General features: G+C 46.5%; 1 protein-coding gene across 5 annotated transcripts in view; it reads left to right on the top strand.

Moving 5' to 3' along the window:
• RALYL (RALY RNA binding protein like) overlaps positions 1–25,002 on the top strand; it is an 897,462-nt gene that overhangs the window by 823,038 nt on the left and 49,422 nt on the right. For all 5 annotated transcript variants that reach the window (XM_073679515.1, XM_073679514.1, XM_073679512.1 and 2 more), the window contains one exon: positions 17,867–17,980. In XM_073679515.1, the coding sequence (XP_073535616.1) occupies positions 17,867–17,980 (114 nt within the window). The remainder of the gene's footprint in view (positions 1–17,866; positions 17,981–25,002) is intronic.

Consider the following 25,002-nt stretch of genomic DNA (forward strand, 5'->3'; position numbering starts at 1 on the left):
GCTACTAGGCACAAAGTATTTCCTGGGCTAGATGCAGTTAAAAATTTGTAAGTAGATACTCTCGTTGGATGCTGAGAAAGCATTCCATAGAGTCTCCTGGCACGCCATATATGATTCTCTTAAAAAGCTTGGGGTAGGGGTCTAGGGGACCCTTTTATAGCCAAAATCACGGCCCTGTATCACAATACGTCACCTAGGCTGAAGATAAATGGAACTGTAGCACCGAGGGCTCGGTTGCTACAGACGTATTGCACCTCACCCAGAGGTGTGATATCTCACTCTCAGATAAGGATGGAGTGTGGATCAGGACCCGACACCTGCATGCATTACACCACATTGCCGTGGGGCAGGGCAACCAATATGCCCCTGAGATGGGCACGACAGTCCCTGTCCCTGGCTGGAGTGGGGGGAGGGAACACTGAGGAAGGGGAACCCTGCATTGCAGGAGCAGGGAGGAAGCAGTTCCTGGGTGCATTGAGAAGGGAGTATAAAAGGTGGGCACCATCTTAGTTCAGTGCAGAGAAGTCTGAGCAGAAGTGGCAGGGAGCAGGGGCTCTGCATGAGCTCTGCTCCGGAGGCGGGCCTAGTAACAGAGGCCCAGGCCTGCAAGAGGGAGAAGGAAGGAAGAGGAGCGGAGAAGGCTCCAGGAACGAGGAATGAAGGGATCCCAGGGGTGCGGACGGGCGAGTCGCCACCGCACGCCCGAATCCACCTGCGTGGAGGGGTCAGGCCAAAGGGGGAGACCGGTCCCCGAACTAGTGGAGGCAGGAAACGACCCTCAGCTAGAAACCGGAGGCTCTGACATTTTATGTGGCGCAGCCCCTTGCTCCACCCGCTAGGAAGGCACCACATAGGGTCAGGGAAACTGGCGCCAAGTTTACCAAGAGGAGGCCCGAGGCAGCCGGACAGAAGTGTTGGTAAGAAAGGCCAGACAAAGGACACACAAAGGGGGTCCTGTGAAGCGCTCCAAAGTTATCTGGGAGTTGTCTGAGCCCCTCACCTGGTGAGCACAGTACGACGTGGGCAGCCGTTACCTGCAGACGTGGTCTGGATAATAAGAACTGTGAGTAAAGGCCCTGAACTGCATCACTGACTCCGTGTCGTTACTGCTGCTGCCCTGCACCATCACCCCCATCCTCCGCATACACTGCCCTGAGGCTATACTCCTCCCGTGGGGAGTTATGCTACGCTCTGCTGCACCCACAACACCAGCCTTAGCGGTCTGCCCTGTAGCGGCGGTTCACTCTGACCGCAATCCACGGGTGGCGTAGTCGGACATTTAAACATCAAAACCACATAAATAGTTCCGCCACTGGTTTGACCGCCCTGAGCCACGGAACCGGATCGCCGCCACGAAGACTACAACCACCAGCATCCACCAAAAAGGGTCCGGCTCCGGGTGTCCAAAGGCCCAGGGGGTGCGTCAGAACATTTTCATCACCTTTCACAATCACCAATGGGACAAGGCAGGGATGTCCTCTGTCCCCTCTCTTATACATCCTAGTGACGGAGCACCTGCTCTCATCAATTCGCCATAACCCCAATATTAGGTGGATTGAGGTGGGAGGCACCGAGTACAAGTGCTCTCTATTTGCTGATGATGTCCTAGTATATATCACTCAATCACATATATCCATCCCTGCTGTTATGGCTGAAATAGATCACTTTGTTACATGGTAAAATTTTAAAATCAATGCAGCGAAGTCTGAGGCCCTCGATGTCTCCCTCCCTAAATCCATATAGGATTCCATCCAGTCCAACTTTCCCTTTGCCTGGCCCTCACAGGGTATCAAATACTTAGGAATTCCTATTCATAGAGACCTCTCCCATCTATGTTATCTTAATTTTGGGCCCTTTATTGAACAATTCCATACAGACCACGGTTGGCAAGTTAGAACTGTAAGATTCACTACGTGAACCACTGGTGTTTTGTGGAAAAGCACATGTACACCGCGTTCCAAATTATTATGCAAAAAGTGTTTAGGAGTGATAAGGGAAGAATTTGTTTGTTTGTCAGTTAAACTCATTGATGGTGATGTGTGTCAGGGCTCTTTATATCACTGTAAGCAATTGCAGACACCTGTGCTAATTAGTTTGGCAGGTGTGTCCAATGAAAGGCAAGACTACTTAAGAAGGCTCTCTCACATTATTAAGCAGCCTACATTTTCTGCCAAAATGGGAAAGAAAAAGGATGTGTCGGCTGCTGAGAAGCAACAAATTGTGGAGTGTTTAGGTCAAGGCATGACTACAATCAACATTGTGCGATGATCAGGATGAAGTGTCTTGGCAATCAAGAAGTATGTAGCTGATTCACAGTACACACGTGTGCGTGCTGATAAGGGCAAATTGAGGACTCTTTCCTACAGGCAATTACGTCAGGTTGAAAGAGCAGCGACAAAAAAGCCTTGTCATAGCAGCAGACAAGTTTTTGAAGCTGCTTGTGCCTCCAACGTCCCCCGAACAACAAGATGCAGGGTCCTTCAGAGGTTTGCAGCTGTGCATACGCCATCCTGTCGACCTCCTCTATCCACTTCACACAAGCAGAAACGGCTCCAGTGGGCCAAACATTACATGAAGACTGATTTCAAAACTGTTTTGTTCACGGATGAGTGCCGTGCAGCGCTCGATGGTCCAGATGAATGGAGTGGAGGATGGCTGGTTGATGGACACCCCACGCAAACACGGCTACAGCGCCAACAAGGAGGAGGTGGAGTAATGTTTTGGGCTGGAATCATGGGGAGAGAGATTGTCGGCCCCTTTAGGATCCCTGAAGGCGCTAAAGATGAACTCCATAATGTATGTGGATTTTCTCAAACAGCACTTCCTGCCATGGTTCAAGAAGAAGAACCGTGTATTTCACAGCAAGATCATTTTTCTGCATGATAATGCACCATCTCATGCTGCACATAAAACATCTGCATCTCTGGCTGATATGGGCATAAAAGGGGACAAACTTATGGTGTGACCCCCATGCTACCCTGACCTCTACCCCATTCAGAACCTTTGGAGCATCATTAAAAGGAGTGTCTATGATGGCGGGAGGCAGTTCACATCTAAGCAACAGCTCTGGGAGGGTATTCTGTCCTCATGCAAAACAATTGAAGCAGAAACCATCCAAAACCTGACAAATTCAATGGACGAGAGAGTTCAGAAGCTCCTTTCGAACAAGGGGTCCTATGTGAAAATGTAACATCACCTAGAATAAAGTTTTGAGTTGAAAACTGTTTGATTTCAGTTTCTAACAACCTGCTAATGCTTATAATTTCAAAAATGACCATTTTTTTGGTCTTTATTAAAATGAAAAGGTTGATCGAAAAGTTTGGGGGATCTAAGAGTGTGGCAACCCAGTAGTCATGATTACTTCGAATTCTGACAATATGAGGGTCATGCTGCAGGTAGTGCAGCAAGAAGGCACTTATGTGTCTTGCGCATCTCGGAGCCCCAAAATTATTTTCCGGGCTAGATGCAGCTAAAAATTATTTTTAATTTTAAATCTGGTGAAGCTTATTATAGATGGCCTAATAGGATCAGTGCTGCACACTGCTACAAAGCCCAAATTATTTTCCAGTCAAGATACAGATAAACATGATTAGTAATTTGAAAGCTTAAAACGGTTGGTAGGGTGATTTTAACCAATCATCAAGCTTTTACTCTCCCCAGGATGACACAGGGGTAGAAAAGTCGTTTCGGATCCATGATTTGTTCATCTTTATGAACGTGAGTCTGTCTACATTATCAGTGGAGAGCCGCGTGCGCTTATCTGTCAGCACACCACCAGCAGCGCTGAACACACGTTCAGACAGAACGCTGGCTGCGGGGCATGACAAGATCTCCAAGGCGTAAGTGGCTAGCTCCGGCCATTTATCCAGATTGGAAGCCCAAAAAGAGCAAGGGTCCAGTGACACAGTCGTGGCTTCAATGTTTACTTGGAGATACTCCTGTACCATCGTCTCTAGGCGTTGACTATGTGTCAGACTTCTTGTCTCCTGTGGCCTTGCAAAGGATGGGCTAAAAAAGTGGTGAAATGATTCCGCAAAATTGATGTTACCAGCAGATACTGTGGTTCTGTTACGGTTTGAGTGCTGAACACTTGACGGTCCCACGGTTGGCAAGTTGGAACTGTGAGATTCACAACGTGCACCACTGGTATTTTGTGGAAAAGCACATGTAAGATTCTGCAACAGTCTCTGCTGATACTCCTGCATGCGTGCATCCCTTTCTATGGCAGGAATAATTTCTGCAAATTTACTTTTGTACCGGGGATCTAACAGTGTGGCAACCCAGTAGTCAGGATTATTTCTAATTCTCACAATTCGAGGGTCATGTTGCAGGTAGTGCAGCAAGAAGGCACTCATGTGTGTTGCGCCTCTAGGAGCACCAAGTCCCTGTTGTGTTGGTGGCGAGGTAACAATCATGCTTCCTTCCTCTGTCCTCTCCCCCCAACCTCGCACAACAGAAATGTGATCAAGGTCTCCCTCATCTGATGAGTCTTCCATCAGTTCGTCCTCCACTTCTTCCTGGGCTCCTGCACCTTCCTCACTAGTTTGGCTGCTACCATGCGCCCTGGTAAAATCATCTCCCCCACCCTCACATGCCTGCCGCCTTGGTGCTGCCGACCGTCTGGACCTTGCAGATGTTAGCCCTTCCGCATACAACTCCTCCTCCTCTACTTCCTCCACCTCCTCTTGTGCCACCACCTGACTCCGAATTCTGTTTAACATGTGCTCCAGCATGTAAATCACCGGAATAGTCATGCTGATAATGGCATCGTCAGCACTAAACATCTTCGTCGCCATTTCAAAACTGTGCAGAAGGGTGCATAGGTCCCTGATCTGAGACCACTCCTCCAGCGTGATTTGCCCCACCTCTGAATCTCGTTGGCCCAGGCTATACGTCAGAACGTATTGCACCAGGGCTTGTCGGTGCTGCCACAGTCGCTGCAACATGTGCAGAGTTGAATTCCACCGGGTAGGCACATCGCATTTTAGCCGGTGAAGTGGCAGGCCCAACGACTTCTGTAGAGATGTAAGTCGCTGAGCTGCGGGATGCGAACGGCGGAAGTGAGCACACAGCGACCGTGCCCTCTGCAGAAGGCCATCTAGTCTGGGATAGTGGGCTAAAAATTGCTGGACAACCAGGTTCAACACGTGAGCCATACAAGGCACGTGTGTGACATTGCCCCGGCGAAGGGCCGCACCCAGGTTTGCAGCATTGTCGCACACGGCCTTCCCTGGTTTCAGGTCCAGTGGAGACAACCATTCATGAAATTGGTTCTCCAGAGCTGACCACAACTCCTCAGCTGTGTGACTCACATTTCCCAGACATTTCAATGTAAAAACCGCCTGATGACGTTGAGCCCTACTGCCAGCATAGTAAGGAGGTGTGCAGGATCCCTTCTGCGCAGTTAGAAAGCTTGTGGCATGACCAGACAGGCTTTGGGTGCAGGTGGAAGACCGAGAGGAGGTTGAGGAGGCAGAAGCAGTGGAGGAACTTTGACATAAAGAGGATTGACGCACAACTCGTGGGGACGGCAAGACTTGGACAGCAGCCCCTTGTCCTGCTGTCACCATAGTTACCCAGTGCCCAGTCAGCGACATGTAACGCCCCTGTCCATGCCTACTCGTCCAAGTGTCTGTGGTGAAATGCACCCTGTCACACACAGAGTTTCTCAAAGAAGCGGTGATGTTGTGTGCGACATGCTGGTGGAGCGCAGGCACACCTTTCTTTGAGAAGTAGTGCCGACTGGGCATCTGGTACTGGGGCACTGCGACGGACATAAGGTCTCGAAAATCCTCTGTGTCCACCAGGCGGAAAGGCAGCATTTCTGTAGCCAAGAGCTTGCAGATGGTGAAATTCAACCTCTTAGCTTTCTCATGGCTAGGAGGAAATGGTCTTTTACTTGTCCACATCTGAGGGACCGAGGGCTGGCTATTGTGCTTAGACGGGGTTGATAAGGGTGTCCCCGGCAAACTGCCGGTCTGTGAGGAAGATGCAGGCGGACATGTTAGGTTGCCTTGATCCAAAGGTGGTGCTATCGATGTCGGACAGCGCTCAAGACCAGCTGGTGTTACCACCTCCAAAGAAAATGATGACCTGCCAATCACGCTGGCTGTTGCGGGTAAAGAGGTGGCAGGTCTGCGCCCCAAAACAGGTGTGACTGCTGTCCCCCCAGTCACAGAGGATGAAGAGGCCGCGGATGCACAAGATATGGCAGATGGTGGTTGGCCCGGCCGGCTAGGCCGCATTGTAGCACACTGAGCTTCCCACTGCAACTTATGCTTCATGTCCATGTGCCGGTTCATGCATGAAGTACTCAAACTATGTATTTTTTGGCCTCTACTTAGCTTTTGCTTACAAATGTTACAGATAACACGAGTTGGGTCATCTTTATCGATCTGAAAAAATGCCCAGGCTATGCAAGGCTTAGCACCCATGCGACCTGAAGAGCCACCACGACTTGTGGTGAGAGGCAGAGTTGTGTTTGAGGATGCAGTTGTTGACGTGCTTCCAGTACTACGTCTCTGTCCAGGAAGGCGCAACCTGACCTCGTCGTCACTAGCATCTTCCTCCACCTCCTCTGCTGACCTCATCTCTTGGCTGACTGTGGGTTGACAGTAAGTGGGATCTCCGACCTCATCATCATCACCCTGTGCGTTATCACACCCGTCGTCCTCAGAGCCAACCTGTTCCTGCCCTGACAAAAAACTAAAGTTGTCGCTCCAATCAGGTATTTGAGTCTTATCATCGTCTTCCTCATTGTCTCCACCAACAGGAGTTACAGTTTGGGAATGAGTGTCTACATTATGGTCAGAACCTTCTGCGTCTGGTCCTGGATCCGACTCATAAAGATTCTGGGCATCAGTGCAGATCATTTCCTCGTCTGGATTCACAGAAGCGCTGGAGTCGACCTCTGATTCCCAGGCTATAGTATGAGTAAACAGCTCTGCAGACTCAACCATCTGTTCTACCTCATACTCAGACGGGCAGCTGGAGATTTGGGAGCTGTGAGGAAGCAAGTGCGATTTGGGTGACACCTTTGAGGACTGGAGTATTTGTGATGTTGAAGTTGATGTGGAGGAGAGCCCACTTAAAGGAGCACTTGATATCCGTTGAAGCACCTGCTGTTTTTGTGCCTCATTTGTAGCGATTGGCGTGGCCGTAAGAAAGGGATCTTATCACATTGTCCGCTAAAAGAAGTAGACATTTTAGTTTGGCTGGAAGATGGTCTTTCTTCTGCACCTACCCCACGGACACAACCTTTTTTCCCCTTCCCAACACGCCTATTCCCCTTTCCACCAGCAGCAGGCCTTTTTCCACTCATTTTGGTGGTTAACTAATTCACAACTCTGGAGTTGTTTGCACAAAAAAACAATGGATGGTAACCGAGCAGAGCTGAGTGGCCAAACTGTGGTATTAGGCCAAAACTATTGGCTGGGTTAGATGCAGAAAAAAATTATTTTTAATTTGCAACCTGATGGAGGTCAGTATAGATGGACTAATAGACCAAGTCCCACACACCGCTAGAAGCCCAAATATTTTTTCAGAGCTAGATGCAGAAAATTTTTTTATTCAATTTGCAACCTGATGGAGGTCAGTATAGATGGACTAATAGACCAAGTCCCACACACTGCTAGAAGCCCAAATATTTTTTCAGAGCTAGATGCAGAAAAAAATTATTTTTAATTTGCAACCTGATGGAGGTCAGTATAGATGGACTAATAGACCAAGTCCCACACACCGCTAGAAGACCAAATATTTTTTCAGAGCTAGATGCAGAAAAAAATTATATTCAATTTGCAACCTGCTGGAGGTCAGTATAGAAGGACTAATAGAACAAGTCCCACACGCTGCTAGAAGCCCAAATATTTTTTCAGAGATAAATGAAGAAAAAAATTATTTTTAATTTGCAACCTGATGGAGGTCAGTATAGATGGACTAATAGACCAAGTCCCACACACCGCTAGAAGCCCAAATATTTTTTCAGAGCTAGATGCAGAAATTTTTTTTATTCAATTTGCAACCTGATGGAGGTCAGTATAGATGGACTAATAGACCAAGTCCCACACACTGCTAGAAGCCCAAATATTTTTTCAGAGCTAGATGCAGAAAAAATTATTTTTAATTTGCAACCTGATGGAGGTCAGTATAGATGGACTAATAGACCAAGTCCCACACACTGCTAGAAGCCCAAATATTTTTTCAGAGCTAGATGCAGAAAATAATTATTTTTAATTTGCAACCTGATGGAGGTCAGTATAGATGGACTAATAGAACAAGTCCCACACGCTGCTAGAAGCCCAAATATTTTTTCAGAGATAAATGAAGAAAAAAATTATTTTTAATTTGCAACCTGATGGAGGTCAGTATAGATGGACTAATAGACCAAGTCCCACACACTGCTAGAAGCCCAAATATTTTTTCAGAGCTAGATGCAGAAAAAAATTATTTTTAATTTGCAACCTGATGGAGGTCAGTATAGATGGACTAATAGAATGATGCTATGCCCAAAAGATTTTACTTCACTAGGTGCAGTAAAAAAATTGGTATTCTATACACAGGTGGTATATCTTGCAACACAGATAGGCTACTCCACTGACTAACACACTCTGCAATAGGCCAAAAAGGATTAGCTTTGCTAGATTCAGCCAAATGCTGTGAAAAAAACTTGCACAGCACTGGCACAGACCTGCCTGGCAAAAACTGATAGGAACTGATGTAACCTAGTCCTGAAATGGACTCCAATTACAATTAGTCTTTACTCCCACAATCTATCTATTTAAGAGCACAGACCTGCTTGATAAAAGTCGTAGGAAATGCTGTAACCTAGTCCTTAAAAGGACTGCAATCACAACTATTCCCTACTCCCAAGCTATCTGTATATTTGTGCGAAAATTGGCTTGAAATTAACAAGGTATAGCGCACACAGCAACAGCGGTGCCGTCTAACACGCAGCTGCAGCAGTGAGAAAATGGTGGCGACGGGGAAAATGGCTTGGTCTTATAGGGCAAGGACATGTGACATACACTGCCAATCACACATGCCCTTGCTTGTGTGAAAAAAAGCACTTCGCTCCGTGTGTGCGCTGCTGATAGGCTGACAGATTGCACCTCCCCACTGCAAATGCGGGAAAGAGAAAAAAAAATGGAGATCTTCATTGTTCCTGCAGAGATCCATCCCCTGCCCCTCCCCCCACCCCGCTGTACACTCAAACTGCGTATTAACATTAATTTTCATCATTACTGAGAAAAAATCCAGTTATGATTTTGGTGCACGAACAGTTATCGAACATAACCTCGAACAGCGGAATTTTTCTCAAATTGTTCGTGTTCGCCGACCAGCTCGAACACCGCCCAAAACAGCTCGAATTTGAGATTGGCGAACAGTTCGAGTAGAACAACGCTCATCTCTACTTGTAACCCCTCTACTACACATCTTATTAAAGGATACATGAAAACTTATTATTTTGTGATCACTATTACCCAAGTGACCCCCAACTCGTATATTTGATATGCGGTCTGACCTGTTAATATTAGGTCTAGCAGTGCCCCCCTTCTTGTTCGGTCCTGAACCAGTTGTGAAAGGTAATTGTCTCTCATAGTTGTCAAAAACCTATTACCTTTGCTTGAACTACAGGTTTCTGTTCCCCAATGTATTTCAGGGTAGTTGAAGTCTCCCATAATAATGACTTCTCCTTGAGCCGCTGCTTCATCTATTTGCTTTATGAGGATATTCTCCGCTGCTTCCATTATTTTTGGAGACTTGTAACAAAGCCCTATCAGTAATTTATTATTTTTCCCCCTCCCCTTATCTCCACCCACAGGGACTCTACATTTTCATTAGATTCACATATATTCTCACGCAAGATGGGTTTTAAGGATGATTTTACATATAAACACACACCCTCCTCGCTTGTTTGTACGGTCATTTCTGAACAGACTATAGCCCTGCAAATTAACTGCCCAGTCATGGCTCTCGTCCAGCCATATCTCAGATATCCCCACCATGTCATAATTATTTTCCAACAAAATTAATTCAAATTCCTCCATTTTGTTGGTGAGGCTTCTGGCATCAGTGTACATGCATTTTATGTATCTCTCTGTACCTCTATTCCTTCTTACTATATTGACTGTTCTAACCCCACCCCCAATTTCTTTATTTGTGCCCAGGTCACTATCTGCACTATCTTCCCCACCTATAAAATTAATACCCCCCCCAATCCCTAGTTTAAACACTTCTCCAACCTTCTAGCCATTTTCTCCCCCAGCACAGCTGCACCCTCCCCATTGAGGTGCAGCCTGTCCCTAGTGTAGAACCTGTAACCAACTGAGAAGTCATCCCAGTTCTCCAGGAACCCAAACCCATAACCCAAACCCATAAGTAGCTAAGTGAGCTACTTATGTAAGTTAATTATTCTGTAGGTTTGCAAAGAGGATGGAGACATAATGTAAAGGACCTCATCTCAATAATAGGACTGAACAAGGGTACAGATGTCATCTACTGAATCTCTGATAGCAGTGAATAGCAGATTACATTCAACAGTACAATAAGTATAAAAAGGACACATTTTTGGTCTAGCGCTTCTATAAATGTATGTGCAGCTATGACAGGTTACAGCCAGTGGCTACATGCATTGACTAACAGTGACCTAACCCAGAGAACCTGGCATGAATTCCAATGTCACTCCCTCGTGGCATTGGACAAGTCACTTTGTTTTCTTATAGTTCCCAAAATAGTTCACCTGAGGGGAATCTGTGCCAGGACAAATGTAACTAAATCCTACTCTAAAACTGTATGCACGTCATACAAGAGTGAAGGCAAAACAAGTGTAAAATTCTTTCTTACTCTGTATGTATGAAATATGATAAATCTACAGCTTCTGCATTTAAAATGGAACTGTTCTTTCAACAAACTTTGCATAAATCAATAGTACAATAGAATATAAGAAACTTTGTGATACACTATATTAGAGAAATCTGCTTCCTTCCCCAGTTATCAGCCAAATCTTTTTCTTCTTCTCCTCCCCCTGCCTTCTGGACTTGTCCACTACTTTGAAAAAACAGCTCTAATCCATGCTGTCCAAACAAGACAAACTTCAGGTGGTAAAATAGTCCCTTTTACACTATGGGGAGGGGGAGGAGGAGTCATGAGCAGAAGGAGGAAACAGGCAAAGGGAAACAAAACCATTGTGCAGAGCTCTCTGGCAAGTATTTTACTTCACATCAGAGCTTGATTTAGATGAATACAGCTCAGCTCTGCAGTATAATGCCCTCCATCCTGCTGCAGTAGGTCTTGTGCTGTGTACAAGTAAGATCACAGCAGCTCATCTCACCACCCCCTACTCCAGCTTCTAGTGGAATTAAAATTAGAGATAGAGCCAGAAGAGGGGGAAACTGACAAAAATGCAGAATACAAGTCATATAATGGCCAGAAATAGTGATATTCATCATGTATTCACATAGGACAGCTTTTGCTCTTTGAAACTACAGTTACTCTATAACTGACTACATGGATCCAACCTAACTGGTGAGGTTGCTAGCCCTCTTTGATCTGTCACTAGATTTCACTATATACTGTAAACTGCACATATTATGAAATACGTCTCTTAGACTTGATTTACTTAACTTTTAAAATCCATGTCACAATGGCTATGTAACAGTGATGAGCGACATTGCACTCTAATTTGGCCAGGAAATTCAATTCAAAGTCATTACTTCGATCTCAGAGCATAATAAACATGGGGTAAAAAAATACCTTGGCACTCACTTGTCTTGCCTCCATAGTCTAATGTTCGGTTATCCATACTTCTGGTACTCTTCCTGTTATCTTTGGCTCTTCCATCATTTTCATTCAGTCCTGGGACATCTGTTGCAGAGCAGGCCTCAGGCATCACATGATGACATCATAACGTACGTCACCAATGGTCTATTTAGCAACTTGGGGGACTCAATACTTCATGACGTGCATTGATTAGGCTTTGGTGGCATGCTCCTGGACATCAGAACATCACAGCATGTGTCGTGACTTCTGAGACCTATTCGACACTAGAAACCTCGATGTGAAGCTGACAGGAGAGCCAGAATGGACACGCAAAGCACTGGATAGTGAGTTTCAGCACTGGGGCAAGTTAGCAGCAAGGTATTTTTTTTTGTCTGTCCCTCTACAATTCAGAAAAACACGGCAGCCAGGCACCATTTTGCTAAATTTACATTACCACAAGATACAAAAGAATCCAATTTTTTTGTGAATTCAAAATGCCTTGAACAGAATCAGCCACCTATACTGTATAATCTTTTTTTTTCAAGTTTGCCTGCCTGAGTCCAGCACTAGCTGGGCCCATAAAATGCTCATCTTATTACCAGGATAATATAGCCATTATGACATGGATTTAAGGGATCTACTTAATAATGCATGCAGATTTGGATGTAAAATCTGATGATTGATCCCCTTTCATGTATATCTATACAATGAGATAGATGTTTGGTGAGTATTAGGCATAAGTTGTAGTTTCAGATGTTCATAGAAATGCTGCTAAATAATGTCCCATAATAAATAATTTTATAGTCATGTAGTACAGAGGAGTAGAAACAAGTGTCCCTTAGTTGATGTCAAAGACTAGTTGACAGCTATAGCAAAAATATTCCAAATGGGGCACTACCAGGTATTTTGGCAAAAATAAAAATGGCATATCTGAGAAATGTCTTGTTCACCCCTATGAGGTATTTGATGTATATACCCATCAGGAGTGATGGTCTCTTAGTGCTCTGTGATCCTGTGGGTACTACTACTATGCCCACTAGATCAGTAACGTCCCCTCACTGTGCTGCAATGCTGAGTGCACAGCGCCAATCAGGAGGCAGTGTCAGATGCACGCTGAAGGGGATGATGTCACCAGCAAGGAAGAGGAGGCAGTCTTAACCTCCTCCACTTCGTCCTGCTGGTGGCTATCTGCTATATTTGACACTAATGAACCGAGGAAGCAGACAGCCAGGAGCCACACAGCAGGGGCTCACAAGCTACAGGATGAGGAACCTTGCTCTAGAACAGGGATGCCAAACTCAAACACACAAAGGGCCAAAATGAAATATTTGGACAAAGTCGAGGGCCATTCAGTATAATGGGCCCCACATAGTCCACCATACAGAATATTGGGCCCCAAAAAGTCCTCCATACAGAATAATGGGCCCCACATAGTCCTCACTAGAGTATTATGGGTACCACATAGTCCTCCATACAGAATAATGGCGCAACATAGGGGTGATGGTTCTGGTGTCGTGGGCCAAATAAAACCACCCTGGTCCATGGGCCAGAATTTGACACTTATGCTCTAGAATGTGACATACTACAACCATAGGAACTCTAGTATATACATGAATTTTGATGATCACTGTCATCTGAGCTGTGCGCATAGAGTAAGTGCGGTCCGGATTATTTAACTCTACATTGACCTATTGCCCACCACTGTGGCCCATTGATCAATACCCGTTACATGGAAAGAGATGGGTGTTTTTTATTTTTAGCAGGTGATACTTTGTAAATTTTAAAATAGATATTAAAAGTTAAGTCTTATGATACTCGCCATTGCTGTATTCTACAATTGACTAAGTGATATATCTGGGTGATTTTGTTTCACAAATAGGGCCTAGTGCCCCATTTGCCTTTGTGTCATCTGCAGTATTTCATCAATAGCCATTAGGCAGAGGGAGAGGGCTAAAATTTTGCCATTAAAAACTACAACTAACAAAATTGATGGAACTACTACAACATTGATGGAAAATTATAGCTCTCAAAGCCCCTCTCAGAACAAAAATAACTGTGTCATGAAGGTTAAGTGCTTAATAAATGTTTCAAATTGTTAGTAAGTCACTTTATTAATTCCATCACTTTAACTTTTTAAACTGTTTAAATGAAAATCCAGCATAGATATTCTCATATGTAAAAACAGAAACAGAACAAACTTTACATTTTTTCACAAGTCTGAGAAGTGTATCTTAAAATGTGCACCTAATACACAGAGCTGGGATTTGGATTCCTTTGTTTTGTAACCAGAGGATGGAAAGACGTGCGCATCTTTATAAGATGTCTCAGAATCTGACACCACTATGATGGCGTCGTCAGTAATCCCAAACCTTATTTACTGCTAAGCTTTTAGGTTGTTTGTTCATATATTTCTTATGGGTTCCCGCTTCCTTTTTTTCTGCAGCTATAACACTGATAGCAAATACTGGAAATATTTGTTATTATAATCTACTTGTAGAAATAGTGTCTATTCTTACTGAGATTATTCATGGTGTCTCTGCAAAGGATTTGACTTCTGGATGATTTGAAATGTATTTAGAGAGCTACTCCCATGCCATTCATCTTACAGAAGTCATTTCTCTCAGATCGGAGTTTTATTCCTTTTCATTAGACATCTTTTGAAATTGAATTTGCACAAATTCACAGATCGCTTATAGCATTGATGAGGTTTCCTCTAAAGGAAGAAAAGATGGCTTCAGCTGAGAACCATTCATTGTGAAAATATGTCCAACTGCCTTATTAAAATAAGAAAAAAAAACCTCCATTACCAAGAAAAGCATCATATTAGTATGAGATGGCAGACGGAATTGCAATGCAACTTCTACCAATGCCTTCAAAAAAAGTTGGCCAACAAAAGATGGGACATTTTAATACAATTTCATAAAAAAAAATCATGAGCAAATGCTAATTATTATTATTTTAATTACTATTATATAGCTCAAATAGATTATTTCTCTTTAACCTTTTAATCATTGGCAATACACTGTTTCTATGACTGTCAGTACCGTTTTTTAGACTGTCATTACGCCAATACACTTTTTTAAGCCGTATTTTTTAAAGTTCTCTAATATAACAGCTGCATCGAAGATTAATAGATCAGTTACCTGGCTGATTCCCTCATCTATACCATATCAAAGATGTATGATGTATTCAAAGGGTTATATGCATTTGACCTTATGAAGATCTGCTCTTGAAATGCGTAATCCAGCTGAACCTCTCTTCAATAAAAGTGTTTCTACCTATAAACTGTGACTTCTCAAGCAGTGCAGACATAAGATCCTATAGCTTCTTCTTCTCAGAATGTATCCAAAGTAGGCATGCTTCCATTTCAAATTACCAGACATTGGATATCAGTGTTGAAAAAAGTAAGGCAACCTGTTCATTTAGTGATTCAGTGCCTGGAGTAATTGAAGTTGGAGTTGAATGGAGAAAGCCACTTTCTTGGCTTCAAAGAGTTGGCAGGTGGTCACCAAATCTGATACGGATGGGGACTTCTTATTAGTTGTGGTTTCATAGGTGACTCCAACTTATTCAATATTTTTGATAAATCTAGATATGGCATAAAGCACATTTAGACAGCCAAATGCATCAGTTAAAACAAGCAGTTTCCATATGTTATTTAATGATCATACATTGACAAGTGGGCAACTTAACTGATCCAGAAAAAAAGGGCATACACTGAGCTTAACAGACCAGATATACTGATCCATTAAAAAAAAAAATCCACACTAGAAATGGGTGAATTTATTTGAGTGAAGATTACAGATTTTTTTAGATTTTTTAGATATTCACTTTGCGTGAATTCAGCAAAATGGCTGCCAGCTGTGGCTGCCGACTTACCAAACAGAAGAGGGTTGGCAAAAGGTTTAAAGGAAAAATGAAATACCTACTTCATTGGTCACCTCTCCTGCTTCTTCTCTCCTTGCTGTTTCCTGCCTGCTGTACAGTACTCCACACCCCCATTGCATCTCTGGGATGGCGTTCACACTAGGCTGCAGTTTGCGGCCTAAACATGCATGCTTCAAGGCCAACTCACAGATGGAAGCCAGTGCCTAAAGTGAACACTGGGCCAGAGATGCGATGCGATGGAGGCGCGGAGGACTGTCCAGCGGCAGGGAGCAGCGGGAGTGGCTGAAGAGGTGAGTAGTGAGGTGAATATAAGTATTTTCTTTATTTTTACATCTTAAAGGGAATATGTCAGCCCCTGGCACTTATCTTATAATATGGGCATACAGGTGATAGAAATGTGAATCTATACTTATCTGTATGCCTCACATTAGAGGTCTGGTTGCTTTCACGTTTCTGATGCTTGCAGGCCGGGGGATGGGAAGATATCCCCGCCTCCTGTTTGAATTATAATTTTTCCCCCCTCCCCTGCACGTCACAGTGCCAAATCCCCTGCACGTCACATAGCCAAATCCCGCGCCTATGCAATTTACCTTGTATGCAAGGCGCACTTTATCCTCCTGTCTATGTTCAGGTATGTTGAGCACAGGCGCCGGCGAGTCACAGTGACTCCCTGGCACCTGTGCACAAGATCACTGCTGAAAACAACATAGCCGGGAGAAAACAGTGCGCCTTCCATTAAAGGTCATGTGCACATGATTAGGACAACAAGACTGCACGTTACAGGGTACTGACGTGCAGGGGAGGGGGGGAACATTGTAATTCACAAAGTAGGTGGCGATTTCTTCCCGTCTCCTGGCCCGCAAGCATCAGAAAACAGATTGAATAAAAAGCAATTTCAATGCAACCATATCTCTAATATGAGGCATACAGGTAAGTATAGATTTACATTTCTATCACCTGTATGCCCATATTAGAGGTCAAATAAGTGCCAGGGGGTGACAGATTCCCTTTAAGACTATTATGCTCTGGGATCTTGAGAAATACTAGAGTATAATAAAGAACGTTAAATTTGCAGAGAATAACTTCTCTGTAAATCGAATTTCCCAGTAAAATCCCCTCCGGCAGTAACAGAATCTGTTCTTATCTATTTTACACACTTATGATTTAATTCATTTTAATTCTTTAAACCATTCAAAAAATGATTTGGCCTCCTCAGTGCTTGAAAATCTTGTTTCATTTAGGTGTGTTTTGAAGTTAAGAAAGAGGTACAGTAAGTAGACCGTGTATTTCAGAACTTCAAGGTGAAGATCTTGTCATTTGTGGTGCATAGTGCCTGTCCTGTGAAGAGTGGCCTGGTATTGAAGAAAGGGATTCCTTTGAAAAACCTGCATCGATGTTTGGAGAACAGCAGCACTTCAGATCTGAAAAACTACTTAAATAATTAGAATTAGAAAATTTAGGTCAGACACATAAAAAACAATAAACTTTTATGGGATAAAGGTATTAATCTAAAAGTAGGTGGAGTAAGGAATCGGCAAATCCTTACTAGCTCCATTTTAACTGCTGATTTGTAGATGTTGTAGTAACTCTTCCTTCCCAACTTCTTTAAGAACTTCACATATGGGCAAAATTATGCTAAAAATACCTTTTTAATGCACTTGCTGTATGGGTACATACACAAGTATAATGTAGACTAATGTAATTGTTATGCACAGTTTAGTATTGACTAATACCATTGACTGATACCATCACGGATTTATGCTGTCAACTGATATAATGGCATCTGTTGGGTCTTGTGGTTGTTCATGTCATTTGACAAGAAGAATGGAGCCACAAATCAGATGAAGCCTCCAGTACAGGTGTGAACAGTACCTTATGCAGTATGTTGTAGAGATGTTGAGTACAGATCATATGGGCAGTATGTGTTACATTTAAGAGCCAGTAGATTCATGGTTAAAATAAATGTTCTAGCACCCCATAATTATGGCTTAATTTTGGATGATAGACCTATTTTGAGAGTACTAATTTCAGGGATCCTTTAGAAGAACCTAATTCTCTGCTGCAAAATATTTGCTAAAAATCCATATAATAGAAAATAACAGACTTAGAAATGATAGCTCATGACTGTACCATAATACACGGAACATTTGAGATAGCTGTACGATCGCTCTGTTGGGATAAAATTATTGTTTTCATGATTTGCTTCTATTTTTCTCTCCAGTGAAATCAGATGAGCTGCAAACAATCAAGAAGGAACTGACCCAAATCAAAACTAAAATCGACTCGTTGCTGGGAAGGCTGGAAAAAATTGAAAAACAGCAGAAGGCTGAAGCAGGTTGGTGAGAATGATTTATGTCACAGGCTGGGGAATCTCATTACGAAGGAAATTAAACCTCAAGAAAGCATAACTCAAAGCTGTGGATTTTCTAGGAATGAATAGAAAATCTATGAACACGCCGCAAATAATGATTCAACCAGAATTGAGATAAAATAAGCAAACCTGCATTGCTGATGTTCATCTGAGATAATGAAAACATTATTGCCAGGTCACAACAAATAATATTAGAGGTTTGCATGCACTATATGCTTATTTAATTGTAAGGAAATAATGTGACTTCATTCTCCGGGATTTACTCTTTGCCTAGAGCTCTATCAGGATTTGCAGTGATATGTTATATGTGTTTTGATAAAATGGAATTTTCTTTATTCTTTTGTGAAATACATGCCTTACAGACTTTTCACGTTACTTGAAAAACCCATGAAAGTCACCGAGAACACCCAAAAGTGTCTAAAAACTGAAACATAACAAAAAAATGGTATAAAACAAACTTTCTCTGACAAGGGTGACCCTACTTTAGATTCCTTTGCCTCTCTTGCTCCAGGTGACTCATGAGTGATAGAGTCAATTCACTAAAAGTAGAATGGTTACCATATAAATATCTGTTATATTGTTCTATAAACAATAACATAAGAAATAGAAATGACACTGCAACACATAAATAAAGGTATGAACAAACGAGGGTCAAAGTCACATTTTTAGAACAGAAAGAAATTCAATAAAATGGTTGTAGATTTGGTCAAGGTATGTAGCTGCTTTGTGTCCTAGGCAGTCAATGCCTGACACTATGGGTCTGCTTCTGATGGGAAAAAGACCTCTGTGCACCTTTGGTAGGAAATAAAATGTCACCATTAGTGTTGAGTGCAAGTGCTCACTACTCAAGTTTGCCTAGGGTGCTCGGGTATGCAACAAGTATCGCGGGTGCTCGAGTGACATGTTCGAGTCACCGCGGCCACATGTTTCGCTGCTGATAGACAGTCATAAAACATGCTTGTCACTCAAGCCCCTGGTATACTGGGTGCATACCCGAGCACCTAGGCAAACTCAAATAACGAGCACTTGCGTTCATCACTAGTTGCCATCACTGGAAATTTAGGACACATGAAGGTATATTTGATGCGCCCCCTGGGCCTGTGCTGTGCAGGTGATACCCGGAGCCGGGCCTTCTGTAAGATGCTGGGGGTTGTAGTCTCCGTGTGGCGGCGACCCGGTCCGTGCCCAGGGTGGTCAATTCAGTGGCAGTCTTAATGTTGTAACAAGTGTCCGACTACGCCACCCGTGGATTGCGGTCAGTGGGGACCGCCGCTGCGCTGCAGACCGCTGAGGCTGATGTAGTTTGCACAGCCGAGTATGGAATAACTCCCCACGGGAGAAGTATTGCCTCAGGGCAGCTAGTGTAGAAGATGGTGGGAGTGATGGTGTGCGCGTCCCAGTACTAATGGTGCTGGTGCGGCGATGAAACACAGAGACGTGCGGTTGCAGTTTCCAATGCTTTACTCACAGTTGTTATTCGTGTCAATCCTGCAGGCGATGACTGCCCAAGCCATGCTGCGTCCACCAGGTAAGGGACTCGACCAACTCCCAGGCAATTCCAGAGCGTGGCACAGGGCTCCCTTCCTTTCCTTTCTCTGGCCGTCCCCACCAGTGACCCACCTTTGTCCAGCTCCCTCGGGCCTTCTGTTGGCGAAACCTATCTCCGGTTTCCCTGACCCTATGCGGTATGCTTTCCTGGTGGATGTAGTGGGGGGTCGCACCAAGATGTGGTGACCACCTCCGGTCTTTGGCTGAGGAATCTGTTGCCTCCACCAATTTGGGTTCCGGTACCCTGCTCTGCCAACCCTTCACCCTGTATCTCCTGGGCATGTGGGGTTCCTTCTTTACTTGCGTCTCTGGGCCTTTCTCTGTGCTCCTTGCTTCCTTTCTCCTCTGTTCCAGTTCCTTTCTTACTTTCCTTTCCGTTCCTTCTCCTCTCTCTTTCTGCTGTTTCTGGCCTCCACTCCAGGCCTGCCTCTGGAGCTGGGCCCAGACTGAGCCACAGCTCCCTGTCAGCCCTCTCTGGCTGAACTCCTGACTGAACTGAACTGGACCCTGTCCTAAGATGGTGCCCGCCTTAAATACCTCCCTCTATGTGTGAGCCCAGGTGACTAGCAACTAATGGGCTCCTACCTATGCCCAAAGACCCACCCCTATCTGCTCCTACACCACTGGGTGTACTTTCCCCTCCCCATTCCAGACAGGGACAGATGCTGTCTCGCCTGCACTCCTGTCTTGTGGGAGCACCGTTGACCTGTCCCTCGGAAATGGGGTGTGTGTGGTGCATGCAGCTAAACGAGTCCTGGTCCACACTCCATCCTTACCCGGGAGTGGAATATCACACCTCTGGTTTGAGGTGCAATACCCCTGTAGCAGCCGAGCCCTCGGGGTGCTACATTCCCCCCTGGTAAATCACAGCATGTCCTTGGGCTGGAAAAGAGCAAAACAATTTAAAACACACAAAAATTTTAGAATGCATTCGTATATAAGACATTAACCAAAAACTCATCCCTTTATGGGAGGTACTCTTCTCTTTTTAACGTTACAGGTATAAAACATTTTACTAATGCCACCGGAACTCTTTTATAGAACACTATATAAAACTTTGGCATTATTATTTTAGCAGCAAATTCAACTTTCCAATTTAAGACATTTTCAAGTAAAACATTTTCTTCAAAAACACATTCTTGAGCTCTGGCCGCTGTGCAACTTGCGACCAGGTAAAGGTGCAACAGTCCAATTAATCTTGAGGTAGACATTGCGGTTTCTGTATAAAACCAGTAGGGGGCGCTTTAAGAAGCGCAACTATTTACAAGGGATTGGCCGCTCTCAGTCCTCGGCCAGTGGGGATAGGGGAATGGCTGCTCACAGTCCTCAGCCTGGTTAGGGATTAGGGGCACACAAGTAACAGTCCACATTAGTCCCAACGGGGACCACACTCCACTCAGCAACAGTTTCTATACCCTGACGGGTAACTATATACAGTTCCATTTACCGTTCATTAGTAACTGTGTCCTCCTGATGCTCCTTCCTCGTAATCTTCAGGCCCGTCCGGGCCCTCAGGGTAGTCCATGTCTGGGCGGTACCGCAGCTCCTCCTCCGTTAGACGGTGGACATGGAGGGCGTACAGTCCCTTTGCGCCCTTGTGCCGGGTGTAGGTGACCACGTCGCCGGGGTACAGGTCACGGCCGTGATGTCCCTCTGGCAAGTGGCTTTCCACGTCTCTCCTGGTGACGAAGACGTCGGTGTCAGCCTCCGGGTCTCTGATGAAGCCCCAGCCATGCTCTAGCTGGAACTTTACTACGGGCCCGGTGGCTCGGGGACCGCGGATGGCTTGGGAGTTTTGTCTGGCCCTCCTCTTCTGCTCCGCGCTCCGGGCTTGGAGTCGCTCCTCCCTGATGCGCCTGTGCCACCGCTCCCTTTCATAGGTGGCCAGCTGTTGACGGCAGCAATCCAGGCGATGGGCTGCTTCCGCCCGGGTCTCCTGGGTGAACCCCATGAGATTCTCGCCGGTGGGATCCCATGCCAACTGGGCATCCTCCAGCGGGGGTGGAGCAATGTTAGCGGGATCCGGAGCCGGGATCAGAGGCTCGCTCAGGGGTTGTTCTCTTCGGAGACGGGGGTTGACGAACTCCGGTGGCCACTCGAAGGGCAGCCCGTCCGGGCTGGTATGTTGTGCATAGAGGTCCGCACCCAGGGGTGGCACCACGGGCTTCGGGCAGGTGACAGCACCCGGGGGCACTCGGCCTTGCAACCAGGCCTGTGGTCGTTTGTTGGTCGCGCACGGGGGTGGCACCGCCAAGGTAGGGGGCGCTGGTGATGCAGCGGCGCCCGGGTGTGCTGGGCCTTGCGTCCCGGCCTGTGACGTCTCTCGCTTTACGGCGCCCGGGTTCAGAGGGCACAGCGCGGGGCGGGGCGTGACAGTGACGTTTGCAGCCTGAGGCCTAGCTGGCGGCGGTGGACGCATGATGTCAGGTACGGTCCCCGGGGCTTCGGGTCCCGCAGTGGAGGGTAAGGGCAGGCTGGTGTTCCCAGGGCTTGGGGTGATGGCATCCCCATTACCTGCCTCGGTCTCCATGGCCTCCTCCGCGGCGTCGTCTGCAGCTGCCGGTCCCTCTTATCCGCGCCCAGCGGTAACCACGCTGCCCGGTCCCGGCGGGGTCCTTCGCTGGCTGCCTTCATGCTGCCGGGCCATCTCCTCTCTCCACCCGGCAAACACATCCCGCTGCGCCCAGACCATCCGTCTGTTCAAATCTTCCAGCGCTGCGCGCGCACAGTCCGGGTCCCTGGGCATCAGGGCTAGCAACTTTGTCAGGCTGCAGGGTGGCTCAGCTTGCAGCAGGCTGCGGGCCAGGGTGCTGTTGGGGTTTTCTGCTCCCTCCATCTCCGGGTGCAGCAGGTCCACACTGATCCAGGCCGCGCCCGGCCCCACAGTTTTCTTTCCTATCCGCCCCCATGGGGGGTGGTCTTGGGGGCATCTGCTGACAATCATCCTTAGGGGCAGCCCCCCCACGATGATGGACATCTCCACTGCTGCATTCATGGCTGGTGGGGGCGGGCTCCTTCTTTGGCGCCATTCTGGGACCTGGCCCACGATGGGAGGTGGCTTCCTGCTGTCTTTTGGTGCGCACATAATGGCGTCCGCTCTGCCAGGGCGGGAAAAACGGATGAAGATGGCGGGAAACGGTCCAAGATGGCGTCTGATGGCGGGAATCGGCTCCGGATGGCGGGAAACGACTCCGGACGGCGGAAAACTTCTGGAAATGGCGGGAGACTTCTTTTCAAGGTACATGCACAATCTTCTTCAGGCACGCAATACCCGCTTGTGGCGGGTTGGTAAAGATCCTGCCGATTACGCCAAAAGTTGACGCGCCCCCTGGGCCTGTGCTGTGCAGGGGATACCCGGAGCCGGGCCTTCTGTAAGATGCTGGGGGTTGTAGTCTCCGTGTGGCGGCGACCCGGTCCGTGCCCAGGGTGGTCAATTCAGTTGCAGTCTTAATGTTGTAACAAGTGTCTGACTATGCCACCCGTGGAGTGCGGTCAGTGGGGACCGCCGCTGCGCTGCAGACCGCTGAGGCTGATGTAGTTTGCGCAGCCGAGTATGGAATAACTCCCTACGGGAGAAGTATTGCCTCAGGGCAGCTAGTGTAGAAGATGGTGGGAGTGATGGTGTGAGCGTCCCAGTACTAATGGTGCTGGTGCGGCGATGAAACACAGAGACGTGCGGTTGCAGTTTCCAATGCTTTACTCACAGTTGTTATTCGTGTCAATCCTGCAGGCGATGACTGCCCAAGCCGTGCTGCGTCCACCAGGTAAGGGACTCGACCAACTCCCAGGCAATTCCAGAGCGTGGCACAGGGCTCCCTTCTTTTCCTTTCTCTGGCCCTCCCCACCAGTGACCCACCTTTGTCCAGCTCCCTCGGGCCTTCTGTTGGCGAAACCTATCTCCGGTTTCCCTGACCCTATGCGGTATGCTTTCCTGGTGGATGTAGTAGGGGGTCGCACCAAGATGTGGTGACGACCTCCGGTCTTTGGCTGAGGAATCTGTTGCCTCCACCAATTTGGGTTCCGGTACCCTGCTCTGCCAACCCTTCACCCTGTATCTCCTGGGCATGTGGGGTTCCTTCTTTACTCGCGTCTCTGGGCCTTTCTCTGTGTTCCTTGCTTCCTTTCTCCTCTGTTCCAGTTCCTTTCTTACTTTCCTTTCCGTTCCTTCTCCTCTCTCTTTCTGCTGTTTCTGGCCTCCACTCCAGGCCTGCCTCTGGAGCTGGGCCCAGACTGAGCCACAGCTCCCTGTCAGCCCTCTCTGGCTGAACTCCTGACTGAACTGAACTGGACCCTGTCCTAAGATGGTGCCCACCTTAAATACCTCCCTCTATGTGTGAGCCCAGGTGACTAGCAACCAATGGGCTCCTACCTATGCCCAAAGACCCACCCCTATCTGCTCCTACACCACTGGGTGTACTTTCCCCTTCCCACTCCAGACAGGGACAGATGCTGTCGTGCCTGCACTCCTGTCTCGTGGGAGCACCGTTGTCCTGTCCCTCGGAAATGGGGTGTGTGTGGTGCATGCAGCTAAACGAGTCCTGGTCCACACTCCATCCTTACCCGGGAGTGGAATATCACACCTCTGGTTTGAGGTGCAATACCCCTGTAGCAGCCGAGCCCTCGGGGTGCTACATATTCATATCCCGATAAGTCCCAGTTACGGGCTTCTAGACGTAGGGAGTTAAGTTTCTCAACCAAAACTACAGTGGGATTACTGGGAAAGATGGTATACATGGATCTATCCTTCAATACAATGCACTGGTGAGCAGTGTCTCCCTGCAGCCACAAAGGCTGGTAGAATACCTATTACTCTGACCAGCGCGCTTCTCTATATGCCCTACGGTGTTTACAGCACCCCCATGGGCAGGGCCCTTCCTGGGGCTAATGACGCTAATGCATTGGCCATGCTCATCCTTTAAGCACGCCCCTGGCCACACATTCCCACCCCCTTTTGTGATTGGCTGTTATTGTTGCTGACTCCAGCATTAGCCACACCTGGTACACGGCCCCAGACATCAAGCACCACGTCACTATCTCTCCAGCTGCAGTCATAGGTCTCCTTGAGACGGGCCCTCCCCTTGGCCCGGCAATTCTGACATCACACGCCAGCATTTATTCATATGCCTGTATCTTCATAACCTCTGGACATTTAGCACAGGGGCTATTAGGCACTCTTTAGGCTAGCTTCCATATGCATCTAACAAGGTACAGTGCCACTGCACGGCCCTGCATAGGACCATAACATTTAATTATATTACATGTTACTTACAGTTTCCTCCCCACCCCTGAACTTCTGATTCCCCTGATGAAGCCTGGACACCTAGGCTGAAACTTGTCAGGACTTTGGTGGCCATGTACAGTAGGTCCATTCTTGGGTACTGCCGTTGTTAGGGCAGGAGTCTTTGCATGGGGCATGACAGGGGATATTAGGGTCCATT

Source organism: Phyllobates terribilis, unplaced genomic scaffold (genome assembly GCF_046119375.1).
Source record: "Phyllobates terribilis strain yellow unplaced genomic scaffold, ASM4611937v1 Scaffold_4__5_contigs__length_816908805, whole genome shotgun sequence".
Classification (NCBI taxonomy): domain Eukaryota; kingdom Metazoa; phylum Chordata; class Amphibia; order Anura; family Dendrobatidae; genus Phyllobates; species Phyllobates terribilis.